We start from the raw sequence: 14,758 nt of genomic DNA, 5'->3' as shown, positions 1-14,758 counted from the left end.
GGAGAGGACATAGCTTGCGATGTCGATGAGGTCCTGTGGCCAGACCCCAACAGACGGCGGGATCCATGAGCCCACTTATGCACAATTGTCATGGTTTTTTGTGTTTACAGTATAGTGTTTTTTCTATTGCAGTATTATTTTGTTGTTGTTGTTGTTTTTTGCTTTATCTGAATTCATGGTACTGCAATGTACAATATTGAGTAGGTCTATTTGCGTTTTTGGTTGTTTGAAAATGTGTCTCCTGTAAATGTGCCTTCTGAATAAACAATGGAAATCAAGGACTGCAGTGTTTTATGTAAAGAAGACTAGTGTGTTCCCCCTGCTCTGTCAGTGTTTGCATATGATGCAAGTATGTGTCATTTTGTCAACAGAGTTACATTTTGACAAAGGAATGTTAGGTTTTGACAGCAGAGTTTAGGTTTTGAGAGTAGAGTTTCAATTTGGCACAGATGTGAATGGTATATTTCCCAGTGTTGTGTCATGTGTACTTGTGTGTACAGTTTTGGCACAGAGAGCGGAGTTTTGCAAAATGTGTTCAAGCAGTGGGCAAAAACTGTAACATAGGCTGTGACATCCAATATGTACAAGTATTAGTTTACATACGGCAGATGCAAAACTATAACTTAAATTAAATTCCCCCAAATCATTTTGCTGATCTGAGTTGCCTTTAGTCAGGGTTCACTGTGAAAGACGTGCTGCCTGTGATCAATTTCATTTCCCCTGCTTGTGTTCCTCATAGATGACAAGTTGTTTGTTTGTTTTTTCTTCATCATAAAAACAGGAATGAAATCTTTATTACACAAACCTGAAACTACAAAGTATTATTGACTCAGGTAAGTGCTGCTCTGCAGAAACGGGTCCAGGTTTTCAGAGCGAGAGAAAGACATTAAAAAAAATCGAGTGGTGGAGAGCCAGCAGGCAGGTGAATCAAACTGTTCTCCTTCAAGCAGGAGGACTGCTTTAAAAAAAATATTGGAAAAAAATGTTAATTTTTTTTATGTGTGTCCATTAGAATGATTACTGTCCTTTTTTCTCCCCAAAATAACTTCTAGTGATTGCCAACAATGCATATTTAATTTTTTCTAATGATAATTTCCAACATTTTGGCATGTTGCATTTTATAACGCATGCATACGGAAGGGAGCAGCATTGTATTATAATTTATATCCAGCACTTACAATGTCACTTCCTAACATGAGCTGCACCTCATATTCACACAGAAATGGGAGAAAACTGAGTTCAAATACTTTGGAAGAACTTGAATTTGAAGAACCCGCAGTTTTGAAACATCTACATTTTCATTATCGGTCTAGATATAGACCGGTAATGAAAAGTATGTTCTTTTGTACACACAAAAATATTCAGATCACAGTAAGATAGTCTGTTTAAAGAAGAATTTTATGTGATAAGATACACTTCATTTATCCCAGATTTGATACATATCTTTTGCTACAGTACAAAAACCCCCAAAGCCAAATTGCTTAAATAAATTAATAATAATAATAATAATAATAATAATAATAATAATAATAATAATGCATACATTTTAAAGTTTATACTTCACAATAAGCTGGACTTAGTTTTCTTTATAAGTGACTTTTATTTTGAAAGGGTAGCAGTGTACATTGAAGCCTACAGAGATTAGAAATACTCATTTGGAAATTAAAACTGAAACAGCTGGTCTGATGTCTGTACAGGGATGACAAAAACAATGACACATGTATAACTTGTATTATGGTTTATAAGTCAAGTATTTTGTATATTGTATTGTATAAGTATTATTTATAAGTATTGACCTCAGTCATAACTGATGTCCTCACAAAGTGACTCAGAAACCTTCAGTGACACACTTCCACCAGCCCAGTGATCTCAGACATGAGCAATGACACGTTCAGGCAGCCCATCACGTAGAAAGGGTGCCATCACGGCGTCTCTGGACAGCCTCTGATTATTGTCGGAGAGTAAACATTTGTTTGGCTGCTCTGTACAAGCGCAGATAGGCTTCAGATGAATTGACAGGGTCCCCTAAATTGTGTCTATGACGCCTGATCCATCGCGTCAAGACCATTAAGAAGGAGGCTGGGTGAGATGATAGTGTATCGATCAGGTCGTGATGGATGGGCCCTGTGAATATATAAGTGAAGTTCTCGGTCGAGTAAAGGGAGATGAGTCCAGATCTGGTCATCAACACAGAGACACCATGCTTTCTGCAGCTCTGTTTTACCTTGTAGCTGTGATTTGTTCAGCAACATGGACACGCGCTCTCCCCCTTTACCCTGAGTCCAACCTGGAGCCACAGACAGGTAAGACACTTTTAAAACTGTTTTCTTCTTTTCAGGTTATATTTCTCCTACTGATTTCTTCGTGCCATTTTTAAATCTCTTGACCTGATCTCTTGTCACCCAACACTTGGACAGTCACATTGTAACTTATCAATGAGATGTGTGATAAAAAAAAAAAACGGAAAAATGAATGAGAAATATGTTTCATCTGAACAGATTTCATTCAGAAACTAGTTTCAGAAGAGGAGGACGGCACCAATGCTGCAGAAGGCGAACAGAGAGATGTGAATAATATTTATCCCCTACTGGTGCATCACAATGGAGGGAGGGACTCATGGAATAAAGGTTAGAAAAAAAACATAAATTTGCACGTAAACAGGAAAAAAATCATCAAATTTTGTGGTGAAAGCAGATTGTACAACTCTAAATTTTATAACTCGTTTCAGGGGTGAAAGATTCAGCACAGCAGGATAAGTTTGCAAACATGGTGAGTTTGATCATCTGCACATTTGTACACTAATAAGACATAGACAGAGAAGTCTTTCACAAAAACAAGTGAAAGATGCAGAAATGTTGAAACAATGAGAAGCTCAAAGTATCATAAAATAAAAAGAGTATTCTGAATGTGTGGGTAAAGGCGAGTTTATGCCAGTGAAAACAGTGTCCCTGTGAACGCAGGGTCTGCATCTAAATCATCATTTTGCTTATTTTTAGGTCGAGGAGCTGAAAGAAGTTGTACTGAAATTGGCTGCCGCTGAGAAGCTTCGGTCACAGGGTTTCCTCAGATCAGAGCAGAGCCTCCCGAAAACGAACAAAAGAGGTGCGTGACTCACATGCCACACCTGCTCGGCCACCGAAACGCAACGATCGAGTGAAAAAGGATGTTTAATTTCTGGGATGGAGTTTTTAACACAAGCTAAGATTAATTATTTACACTGTAAACAATGACAGATGTATAAGCTTTAAGCATTTAACACCTTTTATAACACATGTAGCATAGCTTTTGCATGATATAAAGACATTTTTTATTAAGGTGAAACAGTACAGGTAGAAAGGTTAAAACATTTCACTAATAGATATTGCCATGAAACTCCTCCAGAGGATTACACGCATTAGGAATATTAATATTATTTCTACTGCTACTACTATGGTGTTTAATAGAAGGCAAAGGCAAAAAGATAAAGCTATAAATCTCCAAAACTTTATGTCTTCCTTCATATTTGCTAAAGCCGTTCAGTGGGTTGATTGTTACCAGGCTGATTTTATATTTGACTATATCTAGACTTTCCACTAATCTAGATGATTTGTTCAACCTCAGCTGACTGCAGGTTTCACCAGCCTTATAGACAGTACACTATGGTCATAAAAGACCGTAGCGTCTCCTGCCTCTATAGTGATGATTCTTACTTTCTCAGTGTGTCAGTCAGTGTTTGAAATTCTCTGTGAAAAGTGCTCGTGATCATTAATCAGTTTAAGCCACAACAGTTTGCAAATCATCAATGAGAAAATGAATGTAAAGCTGCTGATTTTGCTTATTTTACAACTTTACTGTTTATAAAGTGAGCGAAACCAGCAGTCAGCTGAGACTGAAGATGTGGGTTGTATGAGTTGAATTTGCAATGAAAATTCTGCTGCCAGGTAAACAAATGATCTTTCTAACATACGCAAGTTATACTTTCTCTATCTACATTTGGACTCACTTGCATAATTTCTTCAGAACCAAAATCCAAATATTGGATAAAGCGATAAAGTGATTCTGGAAATCCCATGTTATAAAATAATCTATAAGTAAGACCCAGAATGATATCTGAACATCCCCTGTATATAATCATTCAGGATATATGCATGGAAATTAAAATGGAGAGTTTTGTTGTGATGAGTGCTGCTGAAGGGAAGATTTCTACCTGAAACAATGAAAAAGAAATCTCATCTTGACATTGACTTGAATTGGCTTTATTGTAAACATCCATACATATTCACTAAAAACCACCAGGAAAAAAAATGTCTAAAAGATATCACAGTGAACCTTCTAAAGCCAAATACCAACATACAGCTTTCTGAAATGTTATATTTAAATATGCAATAACTATGATGCTACATAGTTTAAATACAGTGCACCAGTAGATAACATGCAAATTTCAAACTTTAACATTATCAGATTTTTTGTTTGCATGCTATCTCTTCGCTGCTGTATCACTGGAAATGTCCCTGATGTGAAATATCATCTTAACTTATTACTGAAATAGTAACTGAGTAAAACAACAAACAAATAAAGGTCCCCTTGCATTAAACAAAACAGTGTTCAGTATTTGTATTGTATCTGTAACCTCCCTGTGAATATTTAAGATAATATTTTATCCTGTAAACATGTGCACTACACTACAGAGGAGTAAGTAGAGTATATATAAGATATTAATGCAATTACAAAGCTCAGATATGTTCAGTTAGTCTAGAAAAACAAGAAAAACACCTTGAAGGGAAAAAACTGACAAATAAAAGATGCGAGTAACATCTTTTTTTCTCTCTTTGATGTCCCCGACAGCATGTTTCTGGAAATACTGTGTGACCAACTAGAGCTCAGAGACAGCAAGTACGATGTGGTTTCAGCACGGCCTGGTTTGAAGCGCTCTCCCTCTTCATCACCAGTTTTGTTTCCCACCACGTGGTATATTCATCGTCTGCACCGGATCAACAGAAGATATATTTTTGAAGCTGTAAAAGGTTTTTTTTGTGGCTGAAAATAAACTTGAATATCAGAAATGCCGTTTCGCGTTCCCTGGTTTTACCCGTGAAAGTTCAAATGAATGACAGAAACCAGATTATGACAAAGAAATGTGGTATTTATTTTCATTAGTGTGACAGTGTGTGACAATTCAGTGAAACTGTATTTGTACACAGTAAGATATACAGGAGTGTTTTACATAAAAATGAACTGTTTACGCAGCCATTGCTCACACTAACACAATCATACATATTTCTATGTGGCTGTTTTGATTGTAAAATGCAAAAAATATTGATATTTACACTATAAACAAAACTCTACTAAATATAAATCAACAATCAATTGCACATATGGCCTTTTTTTGTCTGTGAGTGACCTGGATAAACAGTAAATGCCAAAACATTTGACTTTGGCATGTCTTGGAGCTCTAAAGCTATATGAGCTTGAGGATTTTAGGGTGTCTGGTTCACTGCCACAGTTTATTTTTGAAGTTTGCAGTGCCCTCTACAGATCACCATCTCTACACACATGGTTACAATTGATTAAAAAAAAAAACACAGAACAAAGGAGTGAGATGTTTATTTCCTCTTGTTGGCCACGCTCAGGTAAGCCTTCTCAATTTCAATGTCGGCCGGGCACGTCTGTTTGAACTCGTCTCTCTCGTCAGCGTTTTTAAGGTATCTCCACACGCCTGTGAAATGGGCTGGAATCTCAAAGTTGCAGTACTTTTTGGCAGAAACCTAAAATAAATAAGTGGAGAGGAAAGTGTTTTAGGAAGTCCAGGGATCGGTTAAAACAAGCACTTATCTCATTCAAAGTTTAGTAGTTCGCATCATAAGTTCAGGCCTTCAAGATAAAAGAAGACAAATTTCAAGACTGTTAGATGTTTAGTGATGTATGAAAGTAAACCTAACACATGGGTCATGTACTATTCCTTTAGGTTACTAAGACAAAATATCAACGAGGATGCTTTTAAACAGTGTTACAGGCACATAAATGCTAAAAGCAGGTCACTTTAGCCAGTTGCTAGGTGGTTGCTAGGCAATATAATCATAGCATAATATTTGACATAGGCGAAAACCTTCAGTAGTTCAGAAGCAGAAGTGTGCCAAGTCTGGTTGCACAACTGATGGTCTGGGAGAAGTTTGCAGTCAAACACACTCATGAACAGAGATTTAGCATTTATTAAAGTGAGAAGATCAGGAAAACTATTGAGTTTCCATCTGAGGTAGTTTATTTTACTGTATTTTGCAGTTTAAATTATAATAATCAGGATTAAATAAGGATAACAAAGTGTCCAGCTATCTGTTCACACAGGGATTCTTCTGATCCACTTTAGATGATCAGATGATTTTTTCCTTCCTTCCACCTCTGTTTCCTTTCAGCCATTAGTGCACAGATGTCTCACCCTGATAACGTGCAGTTTGGGCAGCAGGTTGCAGTCAGCTAAGGTGAGTCTGTCGCCGTCCAGGAACTTCCTGTTGGAGACGGCGATGGTTTCCACTGAATTGTGGTCGATCTCCTCGGGGAGGGGGCTGTTCAGGTAGTCATCCAGACGCTTGAACTCCCGCAGCAGGTTTTTCTCTTGTACTGTCAGAAACACAGAGACAGGTTTCATGGTGTGTTTTAAGCACTGCTGGTCAGACACGAGAGCTGCGTTTAAAAGCAGTTACCAGGCACCTGTACTTTATGTGAGAGCTTCAATTTTATGCAGTTTTATGCATTTGAGGGAAATATTGTCCTTGGTACCAGTGACACCACTACTGTAATTTATGTAGTTCCAACCTACTTTGCATTAAACTTCTATCTAACGTGCAAAAACTCGGTTAGCATGTCTCATATTTTAGCACATTTGGGATGAATCTTGCTGATGCTGAGATGCACAATCTTTATACATGATGACAACGTCAGGTCAATGTGGTTAATCCTTCACAGCAGCAAATAAAAAAGGGGGCTGAATATTTTAGTACATATAATAGTTTATGTAAAACAAAATATATTTCAACAGGTTTTTGAACATGTTTTGAAGTTTGTAAAGGAATTTAATTGTCCAGAGGTTTGATCCAAATAGAGGTTTTAGGATTTTTCTCTTTATGAAAGCTTTATCTTGGTGTATGTGGACTGTCACGTTTCCATGTTTTGATTTGGAGGAGCTTTTTTCTTTTGTTTGCTTTGTGGGTGTGCGTCTGGTTTTTTTTATTTGTTTCTTCTGTTGTAGAAAAATTGAAAATATGTTGGGAAAAAAGTTTAGAGTGAGTGTAATGAGAAAAAGCTCATTTTAACTATACTGACTTGACTTGAACCAATATGCAAACACAAATGCAGTTCAATACTCTGCAACATAGCAATATTGTATCAATGCTGCATGTCTATTAAATCTAACTTACAGGCGTTATTTGGGCTGTTTTTGATAAAAGCGGAGAACTTTGCAAAGATGTCCGCTCCCACATCAAAGGACTCTTTGTTTACCGGGCTGAGATGAGGATACCTGCAAATCGAGAGCAGAAAAGAGCGCATCGGTTCAGTGAACCGTCATCAACATCATAAGATGTTTATGTAATGATTAAGCGTGACGGTACCTGGGAGGGGCCAGCGTTTGTTCGAGAAACTCTTCAATTTTGATGAAGTCTGTTTTGAGGGTGCCGTTGTAGAGGAGGAAAGGAGGGTTAGTCCCAGGGGCCAGGTCTTTGAGCTCAGCTGGCTTCCTGGAGATGACACAGATTGATGAACAAAGGAGAGGAGAGAATTTGAGTTGTCTTAAGCATACCAAAATAGTAGTTTATCAAGACTGTCAGAATCAAATATTGTACTCTAAATTAATGAGTCAACACTGGCTATTAGTTTAGTTATGAAAATACACAGTGATGGGAGGGGCTGCCTTTTTAAAGGCCTGTTTTGTGTGTGCTCTGAATCACTTAATTATCTGTATCCTTTCAAAGTTTCCAAACCATGTTTGCTTGGCACGTAGTGGCCCTGAGAAATTCATGCAATAAAGCCTCAATTAAAGGAGGTGATTGTTTGAAAGTGACACAGAGGTCTTTGTACGCTCCTGCCTCAAACTTCTACAGAACGGAGCGAGTAAAACGTCAATAGGCGTTCAATTGGATTAGATTACTGACATACACACACACACACACAAAAAGGTTCTCAATTTCTCCCTCGCTTTCCGCATAATTGAGTTTTGTGTGAAAGTCCCCACGACCAGATGCTCAGGAAGTGTTTTTTTTCCACTGGAGCAGTGCTTACTTCCTCATATCAACAGTGGTCACTGTAAACTTCACTCCTTTGAGCCACAGCACCATGAAGAGCCTCTGACAGAAAGGGCAGTTCCCCACGTTTTCACCGTCATGTCCAGCCTGAAAAATACAAGAAATAAATATCCCATGAGTCCAAAATGTTCTGTTTAAGTGACTTCACTTTTTCTCTATGATCTCATCTGCAGATTAATAAAGTTATTTTGGAGCTGAGAAGGTGCGTCTGGGATACACACAGTCGATTTCCTATGTGGAGGAGGGGAAACCCTGGCATTGTGTTGTAGCGGAAAAACAACCGACACCAACGCAGAGAAGTTTAAAGGTCCACCACATATTGACCATATGTTAAATAACAGTGTGAAATGTCTGGAAATGATTTGCTTAAATGAGAAAATTGATGACACTCTCAAGTCTGTGTGGTAAACCTGAAGAAAGCTAGTTGGCGTAGCTTAGCTTATAATCACTGCTAGCTAGATGTGTATTCGCCTCTTCACACCGAATACAAAGCAACTGATATGAATTTGTGTTGTTAGACACAAATTATGGCAAATCCACATTAACTTATGTGAACATTTAGGGAGCTCCTATCAGTCGAGATTCTCTAGATATCACTGACAATCTCAAATAGAGCACACACTCATTGCTACAGATTCTGTCAGCCTGAGGTTTAAATTGACTTCTCTTTTAAAAGAGAAAGAGAAAAAGGAGAGCGCTAAGAGAAAGTGAGAGAAATCAGATGACTTCTTGGTAAGTTTTGAAATACTGTAACTTGATTCCAGCTGTCGGTTGTGTTCGTCCTACTCATATTGGCTGTTTTGAGTGAATATTTGGGGGTTTTCAAAACCACTGCAGCAACTGGACTGACAGGAGTGATAAAGATGTGAAGATAAAAGATAAAGTTTTAAAGATGGATGTAGCCTTTGGGTCTGAACAAAGTTCTTTTTAAAGGCCACCAGGGAGCAATATATGTGGTTACAATAGCCTTCCCTGGGGACCTGTGTAAACACTCCTGGTGAGCTTATGGGCTTTCAGGCTGTACTGGATAAAATGTTAAATTCATTCTAAGTGTCAGAAAGGAAGATTAAACTCACTGATCAGTGAGCGTGTGCCACGTTCAGTATCAAAGCGGCAAGATGCCGACTGCAAAGGAGTTCATCTCGTATCTTTAAAACAGGACTTCACAATCCAACATGTGACATCACGCTGCTTCCATCTTTATCCTGTCTATGGTAACACGTGGTAACTTCACTTCCAGAAAGATCAGCGGTCAGCTGATGTTTCCATTTGTTTGAATTTGTGCAAAAATTGTAAAAAATATCACTTGTAGCTTTAAGCAGGTTTATATTCTGGGCTCTTATCAAGTCTCATCAACGACAACATGCCATTTTAGACTTTGTTTACATTCTTCATTATATTAAGTAATGAGATATAACTCATAAGTGCTCTTTAGAGGTATTTTTCTGCTACTTTTTGGACAGTTATTACAGTCTTTATGCTAAGATGACTGGATTATCTGCTGGCTCCAGCTCCACATGAGAGTGTTACTTAACTTTTCATCCAACATCTGGCAAGAAGCTGCACGTTTAAGTGGCTGAAATATGGCACGTCTACCACTCTATACTGCCTTATTTTGTTTTTGCTATTGAGCTGCCTTATTGCATATTTCAGAATACACAGTTTCTCTGCACTTGTGCCTCAACTACCTAAATCAGGAAAAAAAATCAGAAGAAAAAAAGAAGTAAGAAAAAAAAAAAGAGAAACTTTTGTGACTTTTAGATAGATGACTGTATTTGAATGTGTGCGTAACTAAGGTGGGTGTGTCTGTCCAGGCTTGAGGCCAGTCTCCATATGCTTCTTGCTCCTTCTGGGTGTGCTCTGATAAGTTGGAGAGTGTTTCTGATAAGAAACCAGCTATGGCCCACACCGAGGATACAAACACCCCAACATCTGCAGCGTATGGTATCTGGGGACAGCACCAATCAAAAATAGAGCTGCCCTCTGATTGTTGCTGCCTCTATGGCAATAATTGTGGACCACTGTTGTTTGACAACACTCATAAATGAGCAGCAAGCCTTTGTCAGAGTGCCCCTTTTCTTCAGAAGATTGTTTTGACAGGTTTAAAATGGACATGAAAGGACTGACCTTGATGAACAGCTCGATGCTTGGCTCCTTATCAGAGCTCTGTCGAAGTGCCATTTTATCCCCCAAAAGTTTTTGTTCTGTTTTATTTAAAAAGTCCAAGTGCTCCTATTAAAATTTCCCCCGAAGTCAGCAGTTGCAAAAATCCACAAAGCTGAAGAGAGGAAGCTGAGTGTGGTGCTGTCGTAGAGGCACTCTCCTCTGGTTTCACGTGCTTTCTGTGGTCCTGGGGAAGTCTCACACCTCAGGGCTGCCTGTGTTTGTCTGAGGGCTCCTTGGAGGCTATCGCTCTGAACATATTTTACAAGTTAGGGGGAGAGGGCGGATCCGAGTAATGGGCGGGGTACATGCCCCACACTTATATACCCAGAGCCTAGCTCTATGAGGAGAGAGCTTAAAATAGCTCTTCTGCACATTGCAATACACAGGAAATGATAACACAGGGTGACTCACACAAATTAGCACAATTCATGAGAGCTCCTCATTCCAACAGCATTTAAGATAAAAGAATTCGTTTAATGGAAGACATCCACTGTGTTTTAAAGGGCAGTAGTGAGACAGAAAGTATGAAATGTTTGCTTTAGTCATTAATAACATGTAAATATGCTTGAAACCAGTTTTTATACAACATATAGATGGCTGACTGAACCAGCAGCAGACAGATAGTAGTAAATAATGGAGCAATTTACCTTTGTGTGGATATTTATGTGGTACTTTACTGTATTCTACTCCACTGTGTGCCATAATGAAAATATTTTACATTCTACTTTTCACAAATATATGATTTTATTTTAAACAAGAACAAACAAAACCAAATAACAATCCACATTTTAGAAAAACACAACAAATGATAAAATAATACAAGTGACTTTTTGTTGGAGCTACATCCCCTCAAAAATGGCTTTCAGTATATGTGCTGTTCCTCTATGTGGAGGCTTTATCAGTATTTGTCTTCTTCAGTGCTCAACATTTACTCTGCACATTTTTTCAAAAACAATAGTATTAGCAAACAAAACAAAAGCTGGAGTTCATTAATGTTTAATCATTTGTATTATATCTGTATCCTTCTGATTAGGAACCAAGCAGGTACAGCTTTTTTATCACATCAAGGTGCTTAACACTGTAACTTAAATGGACTTTTAGCTGTTATTTCTCAGTGGGATCCCTATGTGACCCCTTTGGAAACTTAATTGCCCTCCCCTGCTGTAAGGTAAAGACCTGCGATATTAGAGGGAAAAGATGAATGTTGAGAAGATCCCTTTGATCAAGCATTTGGCGACAGCGGAGGAAGAGCTCCCTTTTAACAGAAATAGTGCCAGGATCAGGGAGGAGCAGGAACCTGCAATGACCTGGTAAAGAGTGAGTCGAAGGAGAAGAAAAAGGAAAGGAAAGGGGAGAGGATAGAGACACTGGGACAAAATACAAACTATGGGAGAGAGTGGACTAATGTTAATGGCATGCAGCAGTAATATATGAACACACTGTGAGAGATAAGATAGAGTTAATATGGTTTATTAAGTCACTGAACAGTATAGTGGCCTGTAGGGATGAATATGATCTGTGAAACACTGACTGGACAGTCCTGATGTTTTGTTCTCCTTTCGGGTGTTTCAGGTCAGCTTTTTTATCTTTATAATGTCGTTCCTATCAGTCTCAGCTGAACGTACTGTGCTAATCTAAGCTATTAAAGTAAGATTGTGAATACTGTAAAGCGAACAGCTGCTGAAAAGCTTGTTAGTACTATCACTATGAACGTGTTACAAATGAGTTCAAAATCCGACTTCACAAAGATGTTAGCGTTACCGTGAACTCTGGACTCAACAACACTCAATTTACTGTTTTCACTGTGCCTGTTTTCTTTACAGGGCACAAAAACCAGTAATAGAATAAAAATTCAACCCCAAAAAGCAAATTAGGAGAACAGAGAAAGTCAGTTTAGTCACTACCTTTACTTCCACCTGTTCACTTTGTTTTTCTAATAATATTTTAGCAAAAGTTTGACTAATGTAGCCTTACATTGTCATTTCTATACCTTCACAAGTTCAGACTGAGAGGGAAACAGTTTTGTTACAGATGCTCGCATAAAATATAAACATGGAAAGTAAAGTAGACTCTATATTAAAAAATGAGTACTAATAAGTCACTCAAATTGCAATGTTAAATTAGAATTAAATATTAAAGTTAAAGCAATATTATGTACAGTACAGACAAGATATTGCAGACTAAGTGAAAATAGTTGTAGGTAAGGAGCAGTTATAAAGTTTGATGGCCACAGATAGGAATGATCTCCTGTGGCTTTGAGGTTGCGTCATAGTTGAATTTCTACAACCAATGACTGTAGTGCGTTTTTAGCTAAACGTATAAGGTCTGAATGGGCTTTGCCCTCTTCTTTAAAAAATGATGTGATACTTTGGGGGTATTCTGAGGATGTTCTGAGTAATGAGCTGTGGTTGTGGGAATCCCCCTCAATAATAAAATAAGGGCATAAAAAGGGCCAACTTACACTGCTCGAATAGTGGTGTTTGGAAATAAAGAATATTAAAATACTTTAAGATTTTGAATTTTAGCGCTAAAAGAATATCAAATATCATGAAATTTTTCAGCTGAATACTGTATATGCTTGCCATATTTTAAGTAGGAGGTCTCTTGGTCAATTAAAGACTGAAAGTGATAGTTTGTGCTTAAGAAGTGGAGACAGGAGTGGAGGGGCAGTCCGGTGTTTATTGTAATATGGCATCATTTACAGTAATTAGGGGAAAGGGAAGTTTTATGACAAAATCCCCATGCTGCGGTGTAGAGTTCCTTACAGAAACGAACAACACTGGCGAGATTGTGAAATGTACCACAAGGAATTGAAAAAGAAGGCTTTGTGCCCCATTCTCATTTATCTGCTCGAGAGGATTTGAGGAATTTGCATCACAGAGCGCGAGCATGGAAACAAACCCATCACAATGAAACTACCAACAAATCCCGGAAATCTGGCAAATAACACCCCATCGCCACAGGAAATATAACTCAAAAGGAGAGAGATCATGGAGAAAAAGTCCTCCTCCTTTTTCTTTTTAAATGTCTTCGGAGTCATGGATGTTACTTTCCAAGTGTTTGGAAATCCGATGTCCATTTCTGCTCACTCATAACACATCCTCTAAAAAATAATCACCACCTCTGGGAGGTGAGTGGAATTTTACTGCAGCACGGTGGGAGTGCCTCTCTCATTTACTCACATGATTAAACTGCTTTTCAGTGGTCAGTCTTTATTATAGCATTTGCTGTGACAGAGGGTGTGTCCATTGAAACCTGTGTGACAAAGCGCTGGTGTTTTATTAAGAAATTCAATAGATTCGCTCTCACGGGCGACTGCAGTTATTGATAACGTCTTGAGGTCAGCATGGGCTGATTTCATGGGTATTTTGTGTTGTGTTTGGTTGCCATGACGACACCGTGTTGAGAAAGAGGGGATGAGTAAAAGGGAAATTAAGGTTAGAATCACAGCCATTATAGTAAACTGAAACCAACTGATTCAGCCCTGCCAGCTGGGGTATTCAACAGGAGAGTTTTCCAAAGTATCCCGGGAGCGTGCATAGCTTACTAATGATCTTCCACTTCCCAGGAAAGCCCTATCTCCTGGAGATAAATACACATATCTCCACTGGACACACACACAGCAAATGGAAATGGGGGGGAAAAAGTGCCTTATCTCTATGAACAGAACTCTCAATGTGGACACCGAATCCAAGAAAGTTGAACTGGATTTTGCCATTACAAACACACACACACGCAGCCACACAAAAGGTCAAACTGTTATCCTGTAAACTCTGCTGCTCTGTGGTGGATTCCAGACTCCCTCTTTTACACAAGAGGAACGTTTTGATCTGTGAACTTCAGACATTCATAGGCCTAAATTTCAATAACATTTTAAGTGGGCGACACGATGAAACTAATTCCCGGACAACAACTTCTTGGCAAGATGGGTGGGATACCAACATGCTTATATACAGATCTTTTCGAAAAATGACCAGCAAGCTTATGTTGCACACAGAAAAAATATCAGGAAACTGTTGCAACATGTACTGTCCCTCCCCTCAAAATCCCAAATGGCAGTTAGTCAGTTTTATAGTTGTTTCCACATTTTGTTTATGGTTCAGAGACAAGCTGTTTTTTTTAAAAGATAGAAAACCATCATACCAAAAGCACGAGAAGAAGAAAATATCTCCTTATTCAAGTTTAGGAATAAGCATGAAGTTTTTAACGTAAACACACAAAACGAAGCAGCATATTTTAATCCCAGTTACATGTTGCCAGAGATAGTCAAAAATAGTAAAATTACAAGTTGTGCTCAGTTTGCAGTTGAAATCTAAAGA

The 14,758-nt window shown here is 38.3% G+C and overlaps 2 protein-coding genes across 2 annotated transcripts; one reads left to right on the top strand and one right to left on the bottom strand.

Moving 5' to 3' along the window:
* Positions 1–2,177: 2,177 nt before the first annotated feature.
* urp1 (urotensin-related peptide 1) lies at positions 2,178–5,049 on the top strand. Its single transcript, XM_080901153.1, has 5 exons — positions 2,178–2,303; positions 2,499–2,627; positions 2,729–2,769; positions 2,997–3,102; positions 4,825–5,049. The coding sequence occupies exons 1-5, from the start codon at positions 2,201–2,203 to the stop codon at positions 4,854–4,856; spliced, it is 411 nt and encodes a 136-aa protein (XP_080757279.1). The 5' UTR covers positions 2,178–2,200; the 3' UTR covers positions 4,857–5,049.
* A 52-nt stretch (positions 5,050–5,101) lies between these two features.
* clic2 (chloride intracellular channel 2) lies at positions 5,102–10,694 on the bottom strand. The gene is made up of 6 exons (XM_080901152.1): positions 10,401–10,694; positions 8,251–8,360; positions 7,584–7,709; positions 7,392–7,492; positions 6,413–6,594; positions 5,102–5,744 (listed from the first exon to the last, which is right to left on the bottom strand). The coding sequence occupies exons 1-6, from the start codon at positions 10,452–10,454 to the stop codon at positions 5,583–5,585; spliced, it is 735 nt and encodes a 244-aa protein (XP_080757278.1). The 5' UTR covers positions 10,455–10,694; the 3' UTR covers positions 5,102–5,582.
* Positions 10,695–14,758: the final 4,064 nt, after the last annotated feature.

The sequence above is a fragment of the Rhamphochromis sp. 'chilingali' genome, assembly GCF_963969265.1.
Source record: "Rhamphochromis sp. 'chilingali' genome assembly, chromosome: 13".
NCBI classification, from domain to species: Eukaryota; Metazoa; Chordata; class Actinopteri; order Cichliformes; family Cichlidae; genus Rhamphochromis; species Rhamphochromis sp. 'chilingali'.
This window is presented reverse-complemented; position numbering and strand designations above follow the sequence as displayed.

What these genes read in the sequence shown, in the direction of transcription:
- urp1 (XM_080901153.1), top strand. Translation starts at nt 2,201, where the DNA reads ATGCTTTCTGCAGCTCTGTTTTACCTTGTAGCTGTGATTTGTTCAGCA. An exon ending in GAGGGACTCATGGAATAAAG is followed by an intron (nt 2,628 to 2,728) that starts GTTAGAAAAAAA and finishes AACTCGTTTCAG; the next exon opens with GGGTGAAAGATTCAGCACAG. An exon ending in CCCGAAAACGAACAAAAGAG is followed by an intron (nt 3,103 to 4,824) that starts GTGCGTGACTCA and finishes TGTCCCCGACAG; the next exon opens with CATGTTTCTGGAAATACTGT.
- clic2 (XM_080901152.1), bottom strand. Translation starts at nt 10,454, where the DNA reads ATGGCACTTCGACAGAGCTCTGATAAGGAGCCAAGCATCGAGCTGTTC. An exon ending in CAAACGCTGGCCCCTCCCAG is followed by an intron (nt 7,493 to 7,583) that starts GTACCGTCACGC and finishes CTCGATTTGCAG; the next exon opens with GTATCCTCATCTCAGCCCGG. An exon ending in CCAAACTGCACGTTATCAGG is followed by an intron (nt 5,745 to 6,412) that starts GTGAGACATCTG and finishes TATTTATTTTAG; the next exon opens with GTTTCTGCCAAAAAGTACTG.